The 26903-nt window shown below is 46.0% G+C and overlaps 1 protein-coding gene and 1 long non-coding RNA gene across 6 annotated transcripts; one reads left to right on the top strand and one right to left on the bottom strand.

The window, feature by feature from the left end:
- Positions 1–8431: 8431 nt before the first annotated feature.
- Positions 8432–22375, bottom strand: pdzph1 (PDZ and pleckstrin homology domains 1). 5 transcript variants are annotated; one of them, XM_056432920.1, is made up of 8 exons: positions 20753–22375; positions 20515–20671; positions 20247–20429; positions 12280–12458; positions 9832–9989; positions 9642–9684; positions 9298–9484; positions 8432–8742 (listed from the first exon to the last, which is right to left on the bottom strand). In XM_056432920.1, the coding sequence occupies exons 1-8, from the start codon at positions 22373–22375 to the stop codon at positions 8672–8674; spliced, it is 2601 nt and encodes an 866-aa protein (XP_056288895.1). In that variant the 3' UTR covers positions 8432–8671. The 5 variants fall into 5 exon arrangements, with proteins under 5 accessions (XP_056288895.1, XP_056288894.1, XP_056288893.1 ...); XM_056432919.1 differs by having other exon boundaries at positions 8432–9207; positions 20515–22375; XM_056432918.1 differs by having other exon boundaries at positions 20515–22375.
- LOC130205504 (uncharacterized) lies at positions 17635–19222 on the top strand. The gene is made up of 2 exons (XR_008833932.1): positions 17635–18019; positions 18562–19222. It is a non-coding gene; the product is annotated as an uncharacterized LOC130205504 (long non-coding RNA).
- Positions 22376–26903: the final 4528 nt, after the last annotated feature.

Here is a 26903-nt window from a genome sequence, read left to right as displayed (position 1 = left end):
AAAAGGAAGTTGACCCTAAAAAGATTGCAGATGGGTTCTGTGAATATTTCGCTACCATAGGTGTGAAATATGCAGACCAAATTGGATGTTCTGATCACTCGTTTGCTGAGTATCTTGGTCAATCGTCCACAATTCAATCGATGTTTCTTAATCCTGTCGACCCGGATGAAATTTCTAAACTAATAAACAGCTTTAAGCCAAAGAAAAGCGCCGGTCATGACGGTATCAGCATGAATCTAGTCAAACAACTTGGTCAATCGTTGGCCACTCCTTTATCACATCTTGTAAACAAATCATTATCCTGATGATATGAAGATCGCTGAAGTGATCCACATTTACAAAGCCAAAGAAAAGCTTTACTTTACTAACTATCGTCCAATATCTCTGTTGCCAAGCTTTTCCAAAATTTTGGAAAAGGTCGTTCATAAACAACTGTCCAGCTTTGTTGCAAAGCATAACTTGCTATACGGAAGCCAAGACGGCTTTCGACCAAAGCACTCGACTGAGAACGCAGTCACTGGGTTTCTGTTTGACACCTACACTGCACTTGAACACGGAGAGAACACTCTGGCATTATTCCTAGACCTTTCTAAAGCTTTTGACACGATCGATCACTCAATACTTTAAAAAAAACTGAGCCATTATGGTGTTAGAGGTACGGCACTCGAGTGGTTTAAAAGTTATCTTCGTGGTCGAAAACAATATGTGAAATACAAGGGGTTCAAATCAAAATCATATGATATAACTTGTGGAGTACCACAGGGTTCTGTATTGGGACCCCTGCTATTTATATTGTACATAAATGACCTTCCAAAAGTCTTAAAACGTGTTAAAAGCATCCTCTTTGCTGACGACACAACTATCTATATTTCATCGAAGGACCACCATAACTTATATCAAACTGCAAATGAAGAGCTAAAAATTGTATCGGATTGGTTCAAAGCGAACAAGTTATCTCTAAATGCACAGAAAACTAATTATATGCTTATAAATAAATCAAATAATCCCCCAGATCAAGATTTTAGGCTTGAGATTGATGGGGCAAATGTCTCAAAAGTCCAGTGCACCAAGTTCCTTGGTGTCTATATTGACGACAATCTGCGCTGGCATCAACATATTGACAGCTGTCGGAAGCGCATACGAAGCGGCACATTTGCCCTGCGCTCCGCAAAAAATATACTCTCAACAGAAAATGTGCGTTTGTTGTACCACAGCCTTGTCCATCCGCACCTCTTGTACTGCAATCTGCTCTGGGGATCCTCAGGTCAAATGTCTCGAGATTTTACAGAAAAGGGCTGTGCGGATCATCTGCAACGTGAAGAACAACGAACACACTGAGCCGCTTTTTAAGAGATTGGGCATTCTGAGATTTACTGATCTACATTTGTGTCAAACAGGAATTTTTATGTTCAGATTTATGAATAACAATCTGCCACATAATCTGTTACGTATGTTCACAAGGAACACAAATGTCTACGATCACAACACGCGGCTGCGTGGTGGCATTCATATAAATAAACATACAGTTCACATTGTATTTAAAAGCTTCATCTGTAGAGGTCCAAAGCTCGAGACAAATTCCGGACGAGGTCAAATCGGCATCCACCACCAAGGCATTTGGTTCTCGCCTTAAACGCCATCTCACTTCTTTTTGAAAGTTTTTAATATTGACATACAGCCTGGCGGCACAGTACAATAGAGGGAAAATATTTAAAATAAAATGTATATACATAATTTGATGTTCGTGATATTATTCTTATTTATTTTTTCTAAGTTCTCAGTAGTTCACATTTGTCTTTTATTAATATTTTTACTATGACTGTTTCTTTTCTTTTTCCTATTCTGGTTTTATGTTGTTGTTGCTTGTACGACATTTTATGTTTTGATCCATATGTGTGTGTACTGTCTGTGTGCCTGTAGTAGTTGGGAGGGGGGGTGAAAGGGTTAGGGGAGGGGCTAAAGGGTTAGGGGAGGGGCCGTCCAACTCCTCATCTCAGAGGAGCCTACAGACCTCGGTCTTTGGACGGTCCTCCATTCGTACATTTTTTTTCTGTTAATGTCTGCCAGTATGTACACGTTATTTATGTACTTATGGAAAATAAATTACTTACTTACCTATGACATGACCTATGACATGATCCATGACCTATGACATGATCTATGACATGATCCATGACCTATGACATGATCTATGACATGATCTATGACCTATGACATGATCCATGACCTATGACATGACCTATGACATGATCTATGACATGATCCATGACCTATGACATGATCTATGACATGATCCATGACCTATGACATGATCCATGATCTATGACATGATCTATGACATGACCTATGACATGATCCATGACCTATGACATGACCTATGACATGATCTATGACATGATCCATGACCTATGACATGATCTATGACATGATCCATGACCTATGACATGATCCATGACCTATGACATGACCTATGACATGATCTATGACATGATCCATGACCTATGACATGATCTATGACATGATCCATGACCTATGACATGATCCATGACCTATGACATGATCTATGACATGATCTATGACATGATCCATGACCTATGACATGACCTATGACATGACCTATGACATGACCTATGACATGACCTATGACATGATCCATGACCTATGACATGACCTATGACATGATCCATGACCTATGACATGATCTATGACATGATCCATGACCTATGACATGACCTATGACATGATCTATGACATGATCCATGACCTATGACATGACCTATGACATGAACTATGACATGATCCATGACCTATGACATGACCTATGACATGATCCATGACCTATGACATGACCTATGACATGATCCATGACCTATGACATGACCTATGATATGACCTATGACATGACCTATGTTCACATGTTACTGCTCTATGTTCACATGTTAATGCTCTATGTGCACATGTTACTGCTCTATGTTCACATGTTACTGCTCTATGTTCACATGTTACTGCTCTATGTTCACATGTTACTGCTCTATGTTCACGTTACTGCTCTATGTTCACATGTTACTGCTCTATGTTCACATGTTACTGATCTATGTTTGCATGTTACTGCTCTAAGTGCACATGTTACTGCTCTATGTTCGCATGTTACTGCTCTATGTGCACATGTTACTGCTCTGTTCACATAGAGATATTACTGCTCTATGCTCCCGGCTGCCCGGCTGCTGCAACCCCCATCATCTGCACCCCCTGTGGACCACTGCCCCCCCTCTCCGTCTCCCTCACCTTCTTCCAGCACACTCGGCTCCCCTTCACACCTCTCATACACAGCATTCCACAACCAGCAACCCACTCCAACACCTCACAGCAACCCACCCCCCAGAGTGTCCCTTACCCAGGTGAGAAGGGAACTGAGGAGGATCAAAGTGAGGAAGGCCACGGGTCCAGACGGCATCAGCTCAAGGCTTCTCAAATCCTGCGCAGACCAGCTGTGCGGGATAGCGGAGCACATCTTCAACTTGAGCTTGAGGCTGGGGAAAGTACCACAGCTATGGAAGACGTCCTGCGTGGTACCGGTACCAAAGACCCCGCGGCCCAAGGACCTCAATAGCTACCGGCCGGTGGCATTGACAGCCCACCTCATGAAGACCCTGGAGAGGCTGGTCCTTGCCCATCTCCGCCCTCTGGTGAGTTCATCCCTGGACCCACTCCAGTTCGCCTACCAATCTGGCATCGGGGTGGATGACGCCGTCATCTTCCTGCTACAAAGATGCCTCTCTCACCTGGAAAGGCTGGAAGCACTGTGAGAGTCATGTTCTACGACTTCTCCAGTGCCTTCAACACCATACAGCCTTTGCTTCTGAGGGACAAGCTGGAGCAGAGCGGAGTGGACCACCACCTGACCGCATGGATCCTGGACTACCTCACCAACCGTCCTCAGTATGTGCGGATACGGGTGCGAGTCAGATCGGGTGTCCTGCAGCACAGGAGCCCCACAAGGAACCGTTCTGGCTCCATTCCTCTTCTCCATCTACACATCGGACTTCAACCACAACTCTGCTAACTGCCACCTGCAAAGTTCTCCGATGACTCTGCAATCGTCGGCCTCATTTCCGCCGATGATGACAGGGAATACAGAGAGCTAAACCAGGACTTTTTAGGATGGTGCCAGCGGAACCGCCTCCAGATTAACTCCAGTAAAACCAAGGAGCTGGTGGTGGACTTCCGCGGGTAAACGCCTCCTCCGTACCGTGAGCATCCAGGGACTAGACATTGAGATCGTCAAATCTTATAAGTACCTGGGTGTTCACTTGAACAACAAACTGGACTGGTCCGACCACATACATGCACTTTATAAAAGGGGACAGAGCAGACTCTTTCTGCTGAGGAGACTGAGGTCTTCGGGTGCAGGGTGCACTCCTGAAGACCTTCTTCGACTCTGTGGTGGCATCAGCCATCTTCACGGAGTGGTCTTCTGGTGCAGCAGCATCACTGCAGCTGACAGGAGGAGAATGGACAAGCTGATAAAGAAGGCCAGCAGCGTGCTGGGCGTCCTCTGGATACCGTGGAAGTGGTGGGGACAGGAGGATGATGACGCTGTCGTCCATGATGAGCCACGCCTCCACCCCATGCAGGACACTCTGGTAGCGCTGCACAGCTCCTTCGGTCACCGGCTGATTCATCCCGGTGTCTGAGGGAGAGGTACCGCAAGTCCTTTCTTCCCGCTGGTTAGGCTACACAACCGGCTGAGCTCCCGGTAGGCCACTTCACAACCAAACTGAACTTGGTCACTCAGCAGTTTATCACTTTATCACTCTACCACTACCTGGTGCAACAACATGTGCAATATGCTGAAGTACTTTTTGTTTATATACTTTGTTTATATATATATATATACTTTTTATTCAGTCTGTACATATATTCTACTGTTTTTAATGCTTATTATATTCTACTGATGTTTTCTTTTTTAATGCTTATTATATTACTTGTTTCTATTTTATTATTCGTTTATCAGTGAGCTATACTACTGTGATCCTGTAATTTCCCCACTGAGGGACTAATAAAGGAATATCTTATCTTATCTTATCTTATGTTCACATGGAGATATTACTGCTCTATGTCCACATAGAGATATTACTACTCTATGTTCACATAGAGATATTAATGCTCTCTGTTTACATATAGATATTACTGCTCTATGTCCACATGGAGATATTACTGCTCTATGTTCACATAGAGATATTACTGCTCTATGTTTACATAGATATTACTGCTCTATGTTCACATAGAGATATTGCTGCTCTATGTCCACATAGAGATATTACTGCTCTATGTTCACATATAGATATTACTGCTCTATGTTCACATAGAGATATTACTGCTCTATGTTCACATATAGATATTACTGCTCTATGTTCACATGGAGATATTACTGCTTTGTCCACATGGAGATATTACTGCTCTATGTTTACATATAGATATTACTACTCTATGTTCACATAGAGATATTACTGCTCTATGTCCACATGGAGATATTACTGCTCTATGTTCACATAGAGATATTACTGCTCTATGTTTACATATAGATATTACTGCTCTATGTTCACATAGAGATATTACTGCTCTATGTCCACATAGAGATATTAATGCTCTGTTTACATATAGATATTACTGCTCTATGTCCACATGGAGATATTACTGCTCTATGTTCACATAGAGATATTACTGCTCTATGTTTACATAGATATTACTGCTCTATGTTCACATATATTGCTGCTCTATGTCCACATAGAGATATTACTGCTCTATGTTTACATATAGATATTACTCCTCTATGTTCACAGAGATAGAGATATTACTGCTCTATGTCCACATGGAGATATTACTGCTCTATGTTCACATGGAGATATTACTGCTCTATGTCTACATGGAGATATTACTGCTCTGTCTACATGGAGATATTACTGCTCTATGTTCACATAGAGATATTACTGCTCTATGTTCACATAGAGATATTACTGCTCTATGTCTACATGGAGATATTACTGCTCTGTCTACATGGATATATTACTGCTCTATGTTCACATAGAGATATTACTGCTCTATGTTCACATGGAGATATTACTGCTCTATGTCCACATGGAGATATTATTGCTCTATGTTTACATAGAGATATTACTGCTCTATGTTCACATGGAGATATTACTGCTCTATGTCTACATGGAGATATTACTGCTCTGTCTACATGGAGATATTACTGCTCTATGTTCACATGGAGATATTACTGCTCTATGTTCACATGGAGATATTACTGCTCTGTGTCCACATGGAGATATTATTGCTCTATGTTTACATAGAGATATTACTGCTCTATGTCCACATGGAGATATTACTGCTCTATGTTTACATAGATATTACTGCTCTATGTTCACATAGAGATATTACTGCTCTATGTTCACATAGAGATATTACTGCTCTATGTCTACATATAGATATTACTCCTCTATGTTCACAGATAGAGATATTACTGCTCTATGTTCACATATAGATATTACTGCTCTATGTCCACATGGAGATATTATTGCTCTATGTTTACATATATATATTACTCCTCTATGTTCACATAGAGATAGAGATATTACTGCTCTATGTTCACATATAGATATTACTGCTCTATGTCCACATGGAGATATTATTGCTCTATGTTTACATATAGATATTACTGCTCTATGTTCACATAGAGATATTACTTCTCTATGTTTACATAGACATTACTGCTCTATGTTCACATAGATATTGCTGCTCTATGTCCACATAGAGATATTACTGCTCTATGTTTACATATAGATATTACTCCTCTATGTTCACAGAGATAGAGATATTACTGCTCTATGTTCACATATAGATATTACTGCTCTATGTCCACATGGAGATATTATTGCTCTATGTTTACATATAGATATTACTCCTCTATGTTCACATAGAGATATTACTGCTCTATGTTCACATATAGATATTACTGCTCTATGTCCACATGGAGATATTATTGCTCTATGTTTACATAGAGATATTACTGCTCTATGTTCACATGGAGATATTACTGCTCTATGTCCACATGGAGATATTACTGCTCTATGTTTACATATATATATTACTGCTCTATGTTCACATAGAGATATTACTGCTCTATGTCTACATGGAGATATTACTGCTCTATGTTCACATAGAGATATTACTGCTCTATGTTCACATGGAGATATTACTGCTCTATGTCCACATGGAGATATTACTGCTCTATGTTTACATATAGATATTACTGCTCTATGTTCACATAGAGACATTACTGCTCTATGTCTACATGGAGATATTACTGCTCTGTCTACATGGAGATATTACTGCTCTATGTTCACATAGAGATATTACTGCTCTATGTTCACATATAGATATTACTGCTCTATGTCCACATGGAGATATTATTGCTCTATGTTTACATATAGATATTACTCCTCTATGTTCACATAGAGATAGAGATATTACTGCTCTATGTTCACATATAGATATTACTGCTCTATGTCCACATGGAGATATTATTGCTCTATGTTTACATAGATATATTACTGCTCTATGTTCACATAGAGATATTACTGCTCTATGTTCACATAGAGATATTACTGCTCTATGTTCACATAGAGATATGACTGCTCTATGTTTACATAGATATTACTGCTCTATGTTCACATAGATATTGCTGCTCTATGTCCACATAGAGATATTACTGCTCTATGTTTACATATAGATAGTACTCCTCTATGTTCACAGAGATAGAGATATTACTGCTCTATGTTCACATATAGATATTACTGCTCTATGTCCACATGGAGATATTATTGCTCTATGTTTACATATAGATATTACTCCTCTATGTTCACATAGAGATAGAGATATTACTGCTCTATGTTCACATATATATATTACTGCTCTATGTCCACATGGAGATATTATTGCTCTATGTTTACATAGAGATATTACTGCTCTATGTTCACATGGAGATATTACTGCTCTGTCTACATGGAGATATTACTGCTCTATGTCCACATATAGATATTACTGCTCTATGTTTACATAGAGATATTACTGCTCTATGTCCACATGGAGATATTACTGCTCTATGTTTACATATAGATATTACTGCTCTATGTTCACATAGAGATATTACTGCTCTATGTCTACATGGAGATATTACTGCTCTGTCTACATGGAGATATTACTGCTCTATGTTCACATAGAGATATTACTGCTCTATGTTCACATGGAGATATTACTGCTCTATGTCCACATGGAGATATTACAACACGTTCAGATGGATTAAAAAGTGTTGGCAAAAGAGAGAAAACCATGTCGGGAAACTGAAGAGGGAAATAAAGAGCAACAGTAAATATGGAGTCCTGTTTTTCCCTTTTTGTTCCTCACATTTTGCACTTTTCCATTAGCAGTCGGGCTGCATGTAAATGATCAGGCACCACAGAGGGCATCACGAAACCATGGCCTCTCAGCGGCGGAGAACAAAGTGCCTCCGCTACCAACAGGAAGCGCATCCATTGATCCTCAGGAAGTGCATCAGTGCTCCACAGGAAGTGTCCGTCTCACAGCGGCGTCTCTCCTGGTGGCTGATTCAGGTACTCCTGGAAGGCCGAGCGTGAAGGCCGCCACTTGTCAATGGAAGCCTTGATGGCGGTGATCCACCTGTGGAGACAGCGGAGCATCAGCAGGCGTCATCTCCTCCACCAGGGAGAGTTCAAAGGTCCAATCCTCAGGCTGAGCTCGGAGCCCCGGACAGGACTCTGTCCCATGAGCTCAGTTATCAGTTCTAGAACAATACACGGTGAAGATGAATGCAGGAAACAAGATACAAGACCAAGAGTCTCTTCATATCGTGCAGGACGCGTTTGCGAAGCACCATCTGGTTGTTTAGTCGAGCACCGTTGCTTAGCAACAGCGAGCCCAGAGGACGTGAAGGACCCCGGCGCTCGCTGCTCATCGTTGGTTCTCACGGCGGTTCTCCGCACACAAGTAGAAGGCCTTGAACTCCTCAGCCGGAGGCCGCAGCTCGACGGTGGACTTCTTGGATGCGTAGGGCTGCAGGTAGATCCCACCTGAGGCAGAGGCTTCAGACACCACGTCACGGACCCTCTGGCGGGGGTCTTCACTCTGTTATTATCACACGATGTAACTGTAATCTCCACCAGGCGTCATCGAGGGCTGCCGCTCATGGTGGCGCCTCACGCTCAGCACGCGTACCGTAGGCGCCCGGCGCCCGGAGGCCGCTGTACAGGTAGAGGCAGCCGTCCTTCAGGACGCAGTAGAGCTGCGCCCACGAGGCCTTCAGGGCCTCGTACTTCTGGAGCAGGCCCAGGCACTCGGGGCTCCTCACCGCCAGCGGGGGCAGCAGAGAGTTGTGTCTGGTGACGTCCATCCACACGTGGTTCTGGAGCGTGAGGTCATATGAGGTCAGAACACTTTCATCTGAATCCACTCTCAATGTACACAATGCTCTCATGTAAACTCCCTCTGGAGAAGTTAAACTCGTCAGATGTGAGGTCAAAGGTCAGGAAAGCCCTTGGTTGTCCTGGTCCAGGTGTTACCTGTGTGATGGGATGGATGGCCTTCTCCAGAGCCTTAAGCCAGCTGCAAACACAAACTACCGTCAACATTCACTTTGTAATGTTTGAAGCTCAGCAGGAAAATTAAATCTAAATGAAGGATTCAGACTTTGTATAAAAGCATAAAAAGATTCTCTCAGTAATTAAAATACCCATGGAACATGCACCGTACCGCCTCGTCTCCTGGCTGGACGCGGCGCGCAGGAAGTAGACTCGGCTCCCGGACGGAGGGCGGCACCGGATCACAAAGGGTTTCCCCAGGGAGGCGTCCGGCCCAAGCTCCGCCCCCTCCAGCTTCACAGCAAACAAGGCCCGCCTCTGACCTTCATCCTGGAACCCACAGGAAGTTAGACTGCTTGTTTCAGAGAGTAGAAGACATATATACATGTATATAGACATATATACATATAGATATATACATATCTGTAGACATATATACATACAGTATATGTCTATATATATATAGACATACAGTATATGTATATATATATGTCTATAGATATATATATAGACATATATACATACAGTATATATCTATATATATGTATATATGTCTATATATATAGACATATACTGTATATATATATATACATACAGTATATGTATATATATATACAGGACTGTCTCAGAAAATTAGAATATTGTGATAAAGTTCTTTATTTTCTGTAATGCAATTTAAAAAACAAAAATGTCATGCATTCTGGATTCATTACAAATCAACTGAAATATTGCAAGCCTTTTATTCCTTTAATATTGCTGATTATGGCTTACAGCTTAAGAAAACTCAAATATCCTATTTCTAAATATTAGAATATCATGAAAAAGTATACTAGTAGGGTATTAAACAAATCACTTGAATCGTCTAATTAACTCGAAACACCTGGAAACACATTTTCAAATGTTTGATTTTGTTTTGCTGTTATAAATCTTCTTTTTACTTGGTCTGAGGAAATATTCAAATTTTATGAGATAGGATTTTAGAGTTTTCTTAAGCTGTAAGCCATAATCAGCAATATTAAAAGAATAAAAGGCTTGCAATATTTCAGTTGATTTGTAATGAATCCAGAATGCATGACATTTTTGTTTTTTTAATTGCATTACAGAAAATAAAGAACTTTATCACAATATTCTAATTTTCTGAGACAGTCCTGTATATACATACAGTATATGTCTATATATATATATACAGTATATGTTGATATATATGTTTATATATATATATATATACATATATACATACAGTATATGTCTATATATATATACATACAGTATGTCTATATATATATATAGATACAGTATATGTCTATATACTGTATCTATATATATGTATATATACATATATATAGACACAGTATATGTCTATATACATGTATATAGATACAGTATATGTCTATAAACTGTATCTATCTATATATATACATATATATAGATACAGTATATGTATATACAGGACTGTCTCAGAAAATTAGAATATTGTGATGAAGTTCTTTATTTTCTGTAATGCAATTAAAAAAACAAAAATGTCATGCATTCTGGATTCATTACAAATCAACTGAAATATTGCAAGCCTTTTATTCTGATTTATTGCTGATTATGGCTTACAGCTTAAGAAAACTCAAATATCCTATCTCTAAATATTAGAATATCATGAAAAAGTATACTAGTAGGGTATTAAACAAATCACTTGAATTGTCTAATTAACTCGAAACACCTGCAAGGGTTTCTGAGCCTTGACAAACACTCAGCTGTTATAAATCTTTTTTTTTACTTGGTCTGAGGAAATATTAAAATTTTATGAGATAGGATTTTAGAGTTTTCTTAAGCTGTAAGCCATAATCAGCAATATTAAAAGAATAAAAGGCTTGCAATATTTCAGTTGATTTGTAATGAATCCAGAATGCATGACATTTTTGTTTTTTTAATTGCATTACAGAAAATAAAGAACTTTATCACAATATTCTAATTTTCTGAGACAGTCCTGTATATATAGACACAGTATATGTATATATACATATATATAGACCCAGTATATGTCTATATACATATAGACACAGTATATGTATATATACATATATATAGACCCAGTATATGTCTATATACATATAGACACAGTATATGTATATATACATATATATAGACCCAGTATATGTCTATATACTGGGTCTATATATACATGTATATAGACCCAGTATATGTCTATATACTGGGTCTATATATACATGTATATAGACCCAGTATATGTCTATATACTGGGTCTATATACAGGACTGTCTCAGAAAATTAGAATATTGTGATAAAGTTCTTTATTTTCTGTAATGCAATTAAAAAAACAAAAATGTCATGCATTCTGGATTCATTACAAATCAACTGAAATATTGCAAGCCTTTTATTCTTTTAATATTTAATATTTTTTTAATTGCATTACAGAAAATAAAGAACTTTATCACAATATTCTAATTTTCTGAGACAGTCCTGTATACATATATATAGACCCAGTATATGTCTATATACTGGGTCTATATATACATGTATATAGACCCAGTATATGTCTATATACTGGGTCTATATATACATATATATAGATCCAGTATATGTCTATATACATGTCCTGAGGACTCACCCTCCGGTGCCGGTAGTAGAAGAGGCAGCAGCCCTGCGTGAGGACGAACCACCTCCTCCTCCAGCCCTGGAACAGACCCACCTGGGTTCTCTTGTGGAGATAACCGCGACACGCTGGCCGGGGCGCGTTGGGCCCTCGGGCGATGTCCGACCCGATGGCCAGCGTCAAGACATCTGGACCTACAGGACCAGGAGCAATGGAGTCAGAGTCGACCCCCATGGACCTCACAGGAAGTGGGTCAGAGGACAGAGGACAGGACGCTCACAGAGGACAGAGGACCTGTTCACTGGTCATGTGGATGAACCTGTTCACTGGTCACCATGGTGATGAACCTGTTCACTGGTCAGTATGTGGATGAACCTGTTCACTGGTCAGTATGTGGATGAACCTGTTCACTGGTCACCATGGTGATGAACCTGTTCACTGGTCATGTGGATGAACCTGTTCACTGGTCACCATGGTGATGAACCTGTTCACTGGTCACCATGGTGATGAACCTGTTCACTGGTCAGTATGTGGATGAACCTGTTCACTGGTCACCATGGTGATGAACCTGTTCACTGGTCAGTATGTGGATGAACCTGTTCACTGGTCACCATGGTGATGAACCTGTTCACTGGTCATGTGGATGAACCTGTTCACTGGTCACCATGGTGATGAACCTGTTCACTGGTCAGTATGTGGATGAACCTGTTCACTGGTCACCATGGTGATGAACCTGTTCACTGGTCACCATGGTGATGAACCTGTTCACTGGTCAGCATGTGGATGAACCTGTTCACTGGTCACCATGGTGATGAACCTGTTCACTGGTCATGTGGATGAACCTGTTCACTGGTCACCATGGTGATGAACCTGTTCACTGGTCAGCATGTGGATGAACCTGTTCACTGGTCAGTATGTGGATGAACCTGTTCACTGGTCACCATGGTGATGAACCTGTTCACTGGTCAGCATGGTGATGAACCTGTTCACTGGTCAGCATGTGGATGAACCTGTTCACTGGTCAGTATGTGGATGAACCTGTCCACTGGTCACCATGTGGATGAACCTGTTCACTGGTCACCATGGTGATGAACCTGTTCACTGGTCAGTATGTGGATGAACCTGTTCACTGGTCAGTATGTGGATGAACCTGTTCACTGGTCACCATGGTGATGAACCTGTTCACTGGTCACCATGTGATGAACCTGTTCACTGGTCACCATGGTGATGAACCTGTTCACTGGTCAGTATGTGGATGAACCTGTTCACTGGTCACCATGGTGATGAACCTGTTCACTGGTCACCATGGTGATGAACCTGTTCACTGGTCAGCATGTGGATGAACCTGTTCACTGGTCAGTATGTGGATGAACCTGTTCACTGGTCACCATGGTGATGAACCTGTTCACTGGTCAGTATGTGGATGAACCTGTTCACTGGTCACCATGGTGATGAACCTGTTCACTGGTCACCATGTGATGAACCTGTTCACTGGTCATGTGATGAACCTGTTCACTGGTCACCATGTGATGAACCTGTTCACTGGTCACCATGGTGATGAACCTGTTCACTGGTCACCATGTGATGAACCTGTTCACTGGTCATGTGATGAACCTGTTCACTGGTCACCATGTGGATGAACCTGTTCACTGGTCACCATGGTGATGAACCTGTTCACTGGTCAGCATGTGGATGAACCTGTTCACTGGTCAGCATGTGGATGAACCTGTTCACTGGTCACCATGTGATGAACCTGTTCACTGGTCACCATGGTGATGAACCTGTTCACTGGTCAGCATGGTGATGAACCTGTTCACTGGTCACCATGGTGATGAACCTGTTCACTGGTCAGCATGGTGATGAACCTGTTCACTGGTCACCATGGTGATGAACCTGTTCACTGGTCATGAGGATGAACCTGTTCACTGGTCATGAGGATGAACCTGTTCACTGGTCACCATGGTGATGAACCTGTTCACTGGTCACCATGGTGATGAACCTGTTCACTGGTCACCATGGTGATGAACCTGTTCACTGGTCATGAGGATGAACCTGTTCACTGGTCATGAGGATGAACCTGTTCACTGGTCACCATGGTGATGAACCTGTTCACTGGTCACCATGGTGATGAACCTGTTCACTGGTCAGCATGTGGATGAACCTGTTCACTGGTCACCATGGTGATGAACCTGTTCACTGGTCAGTATGGATGAACCTGTTCACTGGTCAGCATGTGATGAACCTGTTCACTGGTCAGCATGTGATGAACCTGTTCACTGGTCACCATGGTGATGAACCTGTTCACTGGTCAGCATGGTGATGAACCTGTTCACTGGTCAGCATGTGGATGAACCTGTTCACTGGTCACCATGGTGATGAACCTGTTCACTGGTCACCATGGTGATGAACCTGTTCACTGGTCAGCATGTGGATGAACCTGTTCACTGGTCACCATGGTGATGAACCTGTTCACTGGTCATGTGGATGAACCTGTTCACTGGTCACCATGGTGATGAACCTGTTCACTGGTCACCATGTGATGAACCTGTTCACTGGTCACCATGGTGATGAACCTGTTCACTGGTCACCATGTGATGAACCTGTTCACTGGTCATGAGGATGAACCTGTTCATTGGTCACCATGTGATGAACCTGTTCACTGGTCACCATGGTGATGAACCTGTTCACTGGTCAGCATGTGATGAACCTGTTCACTGGTCAGCATGTGGATGAACCTGTTCACTGGTCACCATGTGATGAACCTGTTCACTGGTCACCATGGTGATGAACCTGTCCACTGGTCAGCATGGTGATGAACCTGTTCACTGGTCACCATGGTGATGAACCTGTCCACTGGTCAGCATGGTGATGAACCTGTCCACTGGTCACCATGGTGATGAACCCTGTTCATTGGTCATGTGGATGAACCTGTTCACTGGTCATGAGGATGAACCTGTTCACTGGTCAGCATGTGGATGAACCTGTTCACTGGTCATGAGGATGAACCTGTTCACTGGTCATGAGGATGAACCTGTTCACTGGTCATGAGGATGAACCTGTTCACTGGTCACCATGGTGATGAACCTGTTCACTGGTCAGCATGTGGATGAACCTGTTCACTGGTCAGCATGGTGATGAACCTGTTCACTGGTCATGAGGATGAACCTGTTCACTGGTCAGCATGTGGATGAACCTGTTCACTGTCATGAGGATGAACCTGTTCACTGGTCATGAGGATGAACCTGTTCACTGGTCATGTGGATGAACCTGTTCACTGGTCACCATGGTGATGAACCTGTTCACTGGTCACCATGTGATGAACCTGTTCACTGGTCACCATGGTGATGAACCTGTTCACTGGTCATGAGGATGAACCTGTTCACTGGTCACCATGGTGATGAACCTGTTCACTGGTCACCATGGTGATGAACCTGTTCACTGGTCATGAGGATGAACCTGTTCACTGGTCACCATGGTGATGAACCTGTTCACTGGTCACCATGGTGATGAACCTGTTCACTGGTCATGAGGATGAACCTGTTCACTGGTCATGAGGATGAACCTGTTCACTGGTCACCATGGTGATGAACCTGTTCACTGGTCACCATGGTGATGAACCTGTTCACTGGTCACCATGGTGATGAACCTGTTCACTGGTCACCATGTGGATGAACCTGTTCACTGGTCACCATGGTGATGAACCTGTTCACTGGTCACCATGGTGATGAACCTCTGGGGTCACCATGGTGACACTGTTCACTCACTGGTCATGGGGATGAACCTGTTCACTGGTGATGAACCTGTTCACTGGTCACCATGGTGATGAACCTGTTCACTGGTCACCATGGTGATGAACCTGTTCACTGGTCACCATGGTGATGAACCTGTTCACTGGTCACCATGGTGATGAACCTGTCCACTGGTCACCATGGTGATGAACCTGTTCACTGGTCACCATGGTGATGAACCTGTTCACTGGTCACCATGGTGATGAACCTGTTCACTGGTCACCATGGTGATGAACCTGTCCACTGGTCACCATGGTGATGAACCTGTTCACTGGTCACCATGGTGATGAACCTGTTCACTGGTCAGCATGGTGATGAACCTGTTCACTGGTCACCATGGTGATGAACCTGTTCACTGGTCACCATGGTGATGAACCTATTCACTGGTCACCATGGTGATGAACCTGTCCACTGGTCACCATGGTGATGAACCTGTTCACTGGTCAGCATGGTGATGAACCTGTCCACTGGTCACCATGGTGATGAACCTGTCCACTGGTCACCATGGTGATGAACCTATTCACTGGTCACCATGGTGATGAACCTGTCCACTGGTCACCATGTGGATGAACCTGTCCACTGGTCACCATGGTGATGAACCTGTCCACTGGTCACCATGGTGATGAACCCTGTTCACTGGTCACCATGGTGATGAACCCTGTTCACTGGTCATGTGGATGAACCCTGTCATAAACAGACTGACAGCGGTTTACTCTCCTGAGTTGGCTATTTATGGGTTAAACGCCTCATACGGTGAGGGGGCGGGGCTTATCTCCGTTGCCTTTCTCCGTGGAAAAAAAATTCCAACATACGCCACGGAATAAATAACCACGTTTTCTACGTTATCCTCTTGTGGAAATGCCACACACGTCGTGACATGTAGCGCCCTGGTGTCTGGGGTCATGACGTCACCCGGAGGCGCACTCAGCTCCGTGAATGTCTCCGACGACGTGAATGACTTCCGCATCCAGCGCCACGTGAGCAGCAGCAGCCAATTAGATTCATCAACTGCGGGACAGCTCAGCGCTGATTGGCTCTCACAACGCAGCGTTCCGTCTCTCCTCTCTCTCCGCTCTAGTTTCTCCTGCGCGTCTTTGGTCTCAACTAAACTTTTATTATAATCCGCGACTTATTGAGCGCCGTAATAATCGCGCGACACAACGAATCGATAATGAAATTCGTTGCCAACTATTTTAATAATCGATTTGTTGTTGCAGCCCTAGGCTGTGTCTACTACCGCACACTTTACGAAGTACACTGCAATACAGTGCACTACAATTCAGTGCACTGCGTCGCTGATAAGTCTGTCTCAAATGGAACACTTACGTTAACCACTTGGCGGAAGTGACGGACACAAATCTGTTCACGGCACCCGCGAAATTAAGCCGGGAGTGACGTATGCAAATCTGCTTGCGATACCCGCGAAACTTAAACTGACAAAATGAAGCACTTCTTGCCCTCTTTGTGTCCCTTGTTTACCCCTTTCTCCACCCCATGTGGAAACTGCGATACCTCCACAATCGCGGCAGGGGCCTCCGTGGTCGACCGCTTGTGCTACCGTAGCATCTCGTCCGCCATTGTTTTAGAAATAAAATGAAATGCTGGCGAAAGGGCTCCTCCTCTTCCGCTACGTCGCCAAGATGGCGGCCGCTTAGTGCGAGTAGTGTCCATCGTTTTATACTACGGCTGTGTCTACTACCGCGCACTTGAGCACTTCGAGCACTGACTTTCAGTGCTCGAAGTGCGCCACACTGACAAAACCAGCAAAATGCAGTGCACTGAAAGTACCCGGATGGTGCACTGCAAACGGGCAAAACATGTAAAACGATGGACACTACTCGCCCTAAGCGGCCGCCATCTTGGCGACGTACCGGAAGAGGAGGAGCCCTTTCGCCAGCTTTTCATTTTATTTCTAAAACAATGGCGGACAGCACAAGCGGTAGACCACGAAGCTACAGACCGTAAATGTAAGTATCAGCGGTAGTTACACATTGTACTGGTATTACAATGTACTACTAACATGCCATTCTCACATTAGTGAGCATACCATTGGATCTGCATGGCAGTTATGATAAGCAAGCTGGGTAATCCACCACCCGGTCCTCTCGCCAGTCCGACGAAGGTGCACTTTTATCGGACACTTTTCGCTTGACGAGCGGGGGCAGGTCGGCTCCAGGCGCTTGCTCCAGCGGCAAGTCCGACGACAGATAGCTGTCAGTCATCGGACAGTGTTAAACAACGGCTGTTCTGTTCAACAATCGAAATAGCCATTTAAATAATGGATTAACAATGGATATGCTCAGTTTAATAACGGGTTAACATGACACCGCGAGCCGCCCGATAATTAATACCGTTACGATCGCTATCTAAGCTTGTCCTTCTTGAAATAATTGTAGCTTTCAATCATCGTTGTGTTGTTTTTTTAATGTCGTGTATGTATTAATTTAAATGTAATCGTGGTCTGGGACAGAGCACTGAATGGCTATCCTCTTTCTGTTTCCTGCCCCAGAGACGTTTCCTGGAGGTGCTGCTGGTCCTCTGCTGCCCTCCCGACATCTGGCTCCAATGACCTCTGGCACCTCACATCCACCTCCAGGGCCTTTAAGAAGATGGACCGCCATCGCGTCTTCAGTATCCAGAAGGACCTCTCCACAACACAACACACCTCGCCTTTGACAGGCAGCAGTTGTAGCTTGGAGGTGGACAGGCTGCCTGAAGGGGGTCATGAGGCAGATGGGTTGGGACAGGCAGGGGGAGCCACCATCCCCAAGGATACAGTATCCTGGTGGAGGGGATGACTGCTCATAGAAGATGGGGCTGTTATTCAGGACCCTGGCATCATGCACTGAGCCCGGGGCCTGTCGAAGGCCCTGGCCACCACCCGATAGGAGGTGGCCCTGGCAAGCCAAAAAATAAAAACTAGACGGGAGATCTCGGGGCCCCAACCGTGGTCAGTCAGTGCCCAGCACAGCCATGAGGGCGTTGAATGACTCGGTGAGCCTGAAGTCCACCCTCATGTCACTGTGGCCATCACAACACAACGCCAGCAGTGGCATTGCAACATGGATACGGCAGCGCCGCCTGGGACTGGGTGGCTGCTGTAGAGTGTGGGAGGGGAAGGGAAGATTATATTAATATGAAAGTCATTTTATCAATAAAATGTTGTCATTGAGGTTTTGTAGTCTTTTATTGCGTTTTCTGATTTATATTAGAATTGATGCATGTTTGTAACAATAATTAATATGCCTGTGTTCAATTGCTAATTGATTCCTGTATCAGGGTGAACTTCACTACAACAGAGATGTGTATAAAAGTACAGTCAGTCAAAGTAGGCCTATTACTGTGAATTCACCCAGATGATGCCTATCATTTCAGTGGATAATTCTTAAAACTAATTGGAATCTAGGGACAAACATGTACAGAGTTGTCATGTTTTATTTCCATATGGTGTGTATGTGGATTGCAAAGAAGAAGGCTACTTCTGACAAAGATAATTGAGAATTTAGCATACCTAGCGAGGAGAATTTAATTGCAACAACTACATGAAGCTATGCTGTGAAGGTAAGGCAAAATCACACAATTACATTTACATATACCATCTCGACTTCAGCCAGAAGGCGGAGGCTCCTGCCGCGATTGTGGAGGTATCGCAGTTTCCACATGGGGTGGAGAAAGGTAAACAAGGGGCAACAAGAGGGCAAGAAGTGCTTCATTTGGTCACTTTAAGGGTTACGGGATCGCAAGAAGATTTGCATACGTCACTCCCGGCTTAATTTCGCGGGTGCCGTGAACAGATTTGCGTCCGTCACTTCCGCCAAGTGGTGAACGGTTAAGTGTTCCATTTGAGACAGCACTTCATCAGCGACGCAGTGCACTGCATTGCAGTGTACTTCGTTAAGTGCGCGGTAGTAGACACAGCCTACATGTTTTGCCCGTTTGCAGAGCGCCATCCGGGTACTTTCAGTGCACTGAATTCTGCTGGTTTTTTCAGTGGCGCACTTCGAACACTGAAAGTCAGTGCTCGAAGTGCTCAAGTGCGCGGTAGTAGACAGCCCTAGTCTCATCATGCCCAGGTGTGATTCACCTCTGTGTTCCCTCTTCAAATTGGGGTATTTGGTAATTTGACCAGAGGTATAGCAACATTTATCTGGAACACCCCCCCCCCCCCCCATTGGCCCTCAGCCCCGGAGTTACCTGGTTCCTCTGTGATGTCGCTGGTCATAGAGCTTCCTCCAGCCGTAGAGCTTCCTCCAGCCGTAGAGCTCCATTCCTTGCTCTCCTTGCAGAGCTTCCTCCTCCTGGCCCAGTGGTCAGAGACACTGCTGTGGGCGTCTTCGTGAGCCAACGGCTTCAGATGCTCTCTGGCCTCCAAGGAAGCTGGAAATGGTGTCAAAGGGTCAAAGGTTAGTCATACCTATACAAATTGACCTGAAATGATGAGCCCAACATTGCTGTAACTCACATCTGGACACGGTGGCTCGATCCGCCGGACACGGTTGACTGAGTCGCTCCTCTTCATGGACATCTGCATCTGGAGAGCCTTCAGCAGGACAGGAGGCAGGTTCAGGTTCCTCTGGGTCCTCGGTTCTCCGTTCTGTGTTCAGTTGCACATCATTTGTCTGCATCAAGAGCAAAGAAGGGCTGGCATGTGGTTTAGGTTCACCTGGCACCTCCTTTGTGTTTAATACAAGAGAGTTCACCTCCTGCAAAGGGGGCATGCAAGGGTCCTCCAGGGCAGGTCCACTAGGGTCTTCCAGAGCAGGTACACTAGGGTCTTCCAGAGCAGGTCCACTAGGGTCCTCCAGGGCAGGTCCACTAGGGTCTTCCAGAGCAGGTCCACTAGGGTCTTCCAGAGCAGGTCCACTAGGGTCTTCCAGAGCAGGTCCACTAGGGTCTTCCAGGGCAGGTCCACTAGGGTCTTCCAGAGCAGGTCCACTAGAGTCTTCCAGGGCAGGTCCACTAGGGTCTTCCAGAGCAGGTCCACTAGGGTCTTCCGGAGCAGGTCCACTAGGGTCCTCCAGGGCAGGTCCACTAGGGTCTTCCAGATCAGGTCCACTAGGGTCCTCCAGGGCAGGTCCACTAGGGTCTTCCAGAGCAGGTCCACTAGGGTCTTCCAGAGCAGGTCCACTAGGGTCTTCCAGGGCAGGTCCACTAGGGTCTTCCAGAGCAGGTCCACTAGAGTCTTCCAGGGCAGGTCCACTAGGGTCTTCCAGAGCAGGTCCACTAGGGTCTTCCGGAGCAGGTCCACTAGGGTCCTCCAGGGCAGGTCCACTAGGGTCTTCCAGAGCAGGTACACTAGGGTCTTCCAGAGCAGGTCCACTAGGGTCCTCCAGGGCAGGTCCACTAGGGTCTTCCAGAGCAGGTCCACTAGGGTCTTCCAGAGCAGGTCCACTAGGGTCTTCCAGGGCAGGTCCACTAGGGTCTTCCAGAGCAGGTCCACTAGGGTCTTCCAGGGCAGGTCCACTAGGGTCTTCCAGAGCAGGTCCACTAGGGTCTTCCGGAGCAGGTCCACTAGGGTCCTCCAGGGCAGGTCCACTAGGGTCTTCCAGAGCAGGTCCACTAGGGTCCTCCAGGGCAGGTCCACTAGGGTCTTCCAGAGCAGGTCCACTAGGGTCTTCCAGGGCAGGTCCACTAGGGTCTTCCAGAGCAGGTCCACTAGGGTCTTCCAGGGCAGGTCCACTAGGGTCTTCCGGAGCAGGTCCACTAGGGTCTTCCAGAGCAGGTCCACTAGGGTCTTCCAGGGCAGGTCTACTAGGGTCCTCCAGGGCAGGTCCACTAGGGTCCTCCAGAGCAGGTCCACTAGGGTCTTCCAGGGCAGGTCCACTAGGGTCTTCCAGGGCAGGTACACTAGGGTCTTCCAGAGCAGGTCCACTAGGGTCCTCCAGAGCAGGTACACAAGGGTCCTCCAGGGCAGGTCCACTAGGGTCTTCCAGAGCAGGTACACTAGGGTCTTCCAGAGCAAGTCCACAAGGGTCCTCCAGGGCAGGTCCACTAGGGTCTTCCAGAGCAGGTCCACTATGGTCTTCCAGAGCAGGTCCACTAGGGTCTTCCAGGGCAGGTCCACTAGGGTCCTTGAGGGGTGATGTGACCGGGTGGAGTTCGTGTTCCTCTGAGCCTCTGGAGGATGGAGGGATGGCGTGTTTGGCGAAGGCTCCTGGACTCAATTCTCCTGCCGGGGGCTCTGGGCTGTGAGACTCTACGGTCATCATGTCTCGGTCCATCTCCAGACACGTGTTATGTTGCCTGAGCCCTGCGCGGTGGTAACTCCGACATTGTTCATTAACAGTGAACACACCGTCAGCTTCAGCCTCCCAGCGGCTCATGTACAATGATTTATTTCCATCACAGAAGTTTAGGGATTGTGAAGGAAGTCTGGATCCTTGGTGGTTTTGGGAAGAATTCAAACGCCCTATTCCGATAGCAGAGCCCTCGTCCGTGCCCTGGTGCCTCTCCGTGTGCAGAGGCAGGGCGCACCCTGAGGCCGTGACCCTGATACGACCCCGGGTACGTCTGGTGTCTTCTCTTTGGTGTTGAACGTGCTCTGTGTTCCATGGTTGCGATGCTGTTGTTTCTCTTCTGACAGTTGATGAAATCTTTGGTGAAGCTGGACCTGCCGGTGGGCCTGGAGGGTCTCATGAGCACCGGCTCAAGGGGGGAAGAGTCTGAGAACTGGAAGGACGAAGGCGCCGCGTCTGTTCCCTCTGCTTCTAGAAGCAGAGGCCATGGAGGCGCTGTGTGGCGGATCCTCATGTGAGCTGTGGGGTGGAGGTCCGTCTGCTTTCTGTCAGCAGGACGTAGAGCAACAATTCTACAGGAAGCCAGGCAGCGTGTTACTTCCTCTAAAGTATTAAAGTTTGCAAACTCTTGTGGGAGAGGAATGTCCCAAAGCTGATGACTTCTGATGCTCTTGTGAAGCTCCTCCCCCTGAGGCCTGGATGGATGAGCGCTCAGCACCCGGGCCGCCGTGAGGGCCGCGTGGTCCCTTGCGGGTGTTGGGCTGACCTGTGTGGACTCACCCGGAGACTCTGTGGGCTCACTGGCGCTGAGCAACCTAGAGCGGTACTCCGGGCTGTGCCTCGTCCCCATTGGCGACGGCGATGGCCGATCACATGACTCATTTTCCGGTGACCTCGTCTTCTCCCATTTGCTCTTCGAGAACTCGTCAGCGCAGTCCGGCTTCTCATTGGAGACCACAAACGTGGTCTTGATGCCAGAGCTTTGTAACTGAGACGTTTCTTGAATCTCAAAGGTCACGTGTGAGCCGGGGCGGTCCCTCCTCGCGGTGCTGGTCTGGTGGGGCGGGGGTCCGGCTCACAGGACAGCTGCACCGAGGTCTTCGGGGGGGAATCTTCCTCGCCGCTGACGGCCCTCCGTCCTCGGTCCCCGTCCTCCGTCATGTTGGTGTAAAGACTCCTTTGGTTGCTGAATGAATTCACTTGATGATCCCGCTCGAGTCTTTTCTCCTCGGGGGCGGCGCTGCTGGACTCCTCCTCCTCCCCAGAGCCCGGCAGGACGCTTTCCCTTCGGAGCGCGTCGGCCTCGCCCTTTTCCACAGAGTCATCTTTGGAGCTGACGCTGTTCCTCCGGTTCTGCGTGTGGCAGCTGGATGGAGAGGCGCTGTCTGCAGGTAGAACAACGAGAGTGAATACAGACCTGAGGCCGGGGGTCATGAGGGAGGTCATGAGGGAGGAGCCAGAGACAAGAGGAGGACGACTGGGAGGACTTCCTTCTGTCTCCAGGAGACGACGAGTCTCTACGCTCAGAACACTGCTGGGGTGGGCATGATCCTCATAGTTACCACAGTACCTGTTACCCACCACTAGTCTGGTCCTGGTCCACAGTACCTGTTACCCACCACTAGTCTGGTCCTGGTCCACAGTACCTGTTACCCACCACTAGTCTGGTCCTGGTCCACAGTACCTGTTACCTGTTGGAGTAGAAAATGTGTTAACAATTATCTCTCCCAAAGGTCTATGAGGGAGGAAGCTAAATCATTCATAGGGGTCATGGGAAAAGGTCACCACCAAGGGGTCTTGAACTAAGCTTGAACCTAGCAGAATAAACAAGCCTTCGGGGTGTCTCAACTTCCTCTGATAGGAAACAGATGGAATGTGGATTGTCTCTGAGATCTATAAAGGTTGCAGTCTTGCACTGAAAAGGCAGCAGTTATCTCTGACGGCTTCGAGAGAAGGCTCGGGGATTCTGCTCCATTCAGCTGAATGTTTTCATGACTTGTTTGTTATTTAGCGTTTGGTTGATGACTTGTAAACTTGTTACTATAATAAAGTGTTATGGGTCAACCATGCTTAAACTACTTTTGATCTCTCACAAGGTAAAGGAACACTTATTTCCACCACATTACCCACCACTAGTCTGGTCCTGGTCCACAGTAACTGTTACCCACCACTAGTCTGGTCCTGGTCCACATGAGTCCACATGTCACAAGTCCACTGTCACTCAGAGATACTCACGTTTGCTGCTGCTCTTCCTCCTCTTGCTCCTCCTCCTCCTCCCTCGTTTGCTCATTCCTGATCCACGACTCCCGTCGACTGGCGAGAGGAAACAGATTCATGAGCTCCAGCGTCACGTCGTATCAACTCCCTGCTGACAGACGGGACACGCCGATCAGGGGGGAGGTTATTAGTTTATCAGTTTATCAGTTATTAGTTATCAGTTTATTAGTTTATCAGTTTATTAGTTATTAGTTTATTAGTTTATTTGGAAAGTGTTGATCAGCCGACACGGAGGTGAACGCCAGCACTGGTCACCATGGTGATGAACCTGTTCACTGGTCATGTGGATGAACCTGTTCACTGGTCACCATGGTGATGAACCTGTTCACTGGTCAGTATGTGGATGAACCTGTTCACTGGTCACCATGGTGATGAACCTGTCCACTGGTCAGCATGGTGATGAACCTGTTCACTGGTCAGCATGTGGATGAACCTGTTCACTGGTCACCATGGTGATGAACCCTGTTCACTGGTCACCATGGTGATGAACCCTGTTCACTGGTCAGCATGTGGATCAACCTGTTCACTGGTCATGAGGATGAACCTGTTCACTGGTCATGAGGATGAACCTGTTCACTGGTCAGTATGTGGATGAACCTGTTCACTGGTCACCATGGTGATGAACCTGTTCACTGGTCACCATGTGATGAACCTGTTCACTGGTCACCATGGTGATGAACCTGTTCACTGGTCACCATGTGATGAACCTGTTCACTGGTCATGTGATGAACCTGTTCACTGGTCACCATGTGGATGAACCTGTCCACTGGTCACCATGGTGATGAACCTGTTCACTGGTCAGCATGTGGATGAACCTGTTCACTGGTCAGCATGTGGATGAACCTGTTCACTGGTCACCATGTGATGAACCTGTTCACTGGTCACCATGGTGATGAACCTGTCCACTGGTCACCATGGTGATGAACCTGTTCACTGGTCACCATGGTGATGAACCTGTTCACTGGTCAGCATGTGATGAACCTGTTCACTGGTCACCATGGTGATGAACCTGTTCACTGGTCACCATGTGGATGAACCTGTTCACTGGTCACCATGGTGATGAACCTGTTCACTGGTCAGCATGTGGATGAACCTGTTCATTGGTCATGAGGATGAACCTGTTCACTGGTCAGCATGGTGATGAACCTGTCCACTGGTCATGAGGATGAACCTGTTCACTGGTCACCATGGTGATGAACCTGTTCACTGGTCAGCATGTGGATGAACCTGTTCACTGGTCAGCATGGTGATGAACCTGTTCACTGGTCACCATGGTGATGAACCTGTTCACTGGTCAGCATGTGGATGAACCTGTTCACTGGTCAGCATGAGGATGAACCTGTTCACTGGTCATGAGGATGAACCTGTTCACTGGTCAGCATGTGGATGAACCTGTCCACTGGTCACCATGGTGATGAACCTGTTCACTGGTCAGCATGTGGATGAACCTGTTCACTGGTCACCATGGTGATGAACCTGTTCACTGGTCATGAGGATGAACCTGTTCACTGGTCACCATGGTGATGAACCTGTTCACTGGTCATGAGGATGAACCTGTTCACTGGTCATGAGGATGAACCTGTTCACTGGTCACCATGGTGATGAACCTGTTCACTGGTCACCATGGTGATGAACCTGTTCACTGGTCATGAGGATGAACCTGTTCACTGGTCATGTGGATGAACCTGTTCACTGGTCACCATGGTGATGAACCTGTTCACTGGTCACCATGGTGATGAACCTGTTCACTGGTCACCATGGTGATGAACCTGTTCACTGGTCACCATGGTGATGAACCTGTTCACTGGTCACCATGGTGATGAACCTGTTCACTGGTCACCATGGTGATGAACCTGTCAGCATGTGATGAACCTGTTCACTGGTCACATGTGGATGAACCTGTTCACTGGTCACCATGGTGATGAACCTGTTCACTGGTCACCATGGTGATGAACCTGTCCACTGGTCATGTGGATGAACCTGTTCATTGGTCATGTGGATGAACCTGTTCACTGGTCAGCATGGTGATGAACCTGTTCACTGGTCACCATGTGGATGAACCTGTTCACTGGTCATGGTGATGAACCTGTTCACTGGTCACCATGGTGATGAACCTGTTCACTGGTCACCATGGTGATGAACCTGTTCACTGGTCAGCATGGTGATGAACCTGTTCACTGGTCACCATGAGGATGAACCTGTCACTGGTCAATGAACCTGTTCTCTGGTCACCATGGGATGAACCTGTTCACTGGTCACCATGGTGATGAACCTGTTCACTGGTCCATGGTGATGAACCTGTTCACTGGTCACCATGTGATGAACCTGTTCTCTGGTC

This window comes from Pseudoliparis swirei, chromosome 15, assembly GCF_029220125.1.
Source record: "Pseudoliparis swirei isolate HS2019 ecotype Mariana Trench chromosome 15, NWPU_hadal_v1, whole genome shotgun sequence".
Lineage (NCBI taxonomy): Eukaryota > Metazoa > Chordata > Actinopteri > Perciformes > Liparidae > Pseudoliparis > Pseudoliparis swirei.
Note: the sequence above shows the minus strand (reverse complement) of the source record. Positions and strands in the feature narration are given on the sequence as shown.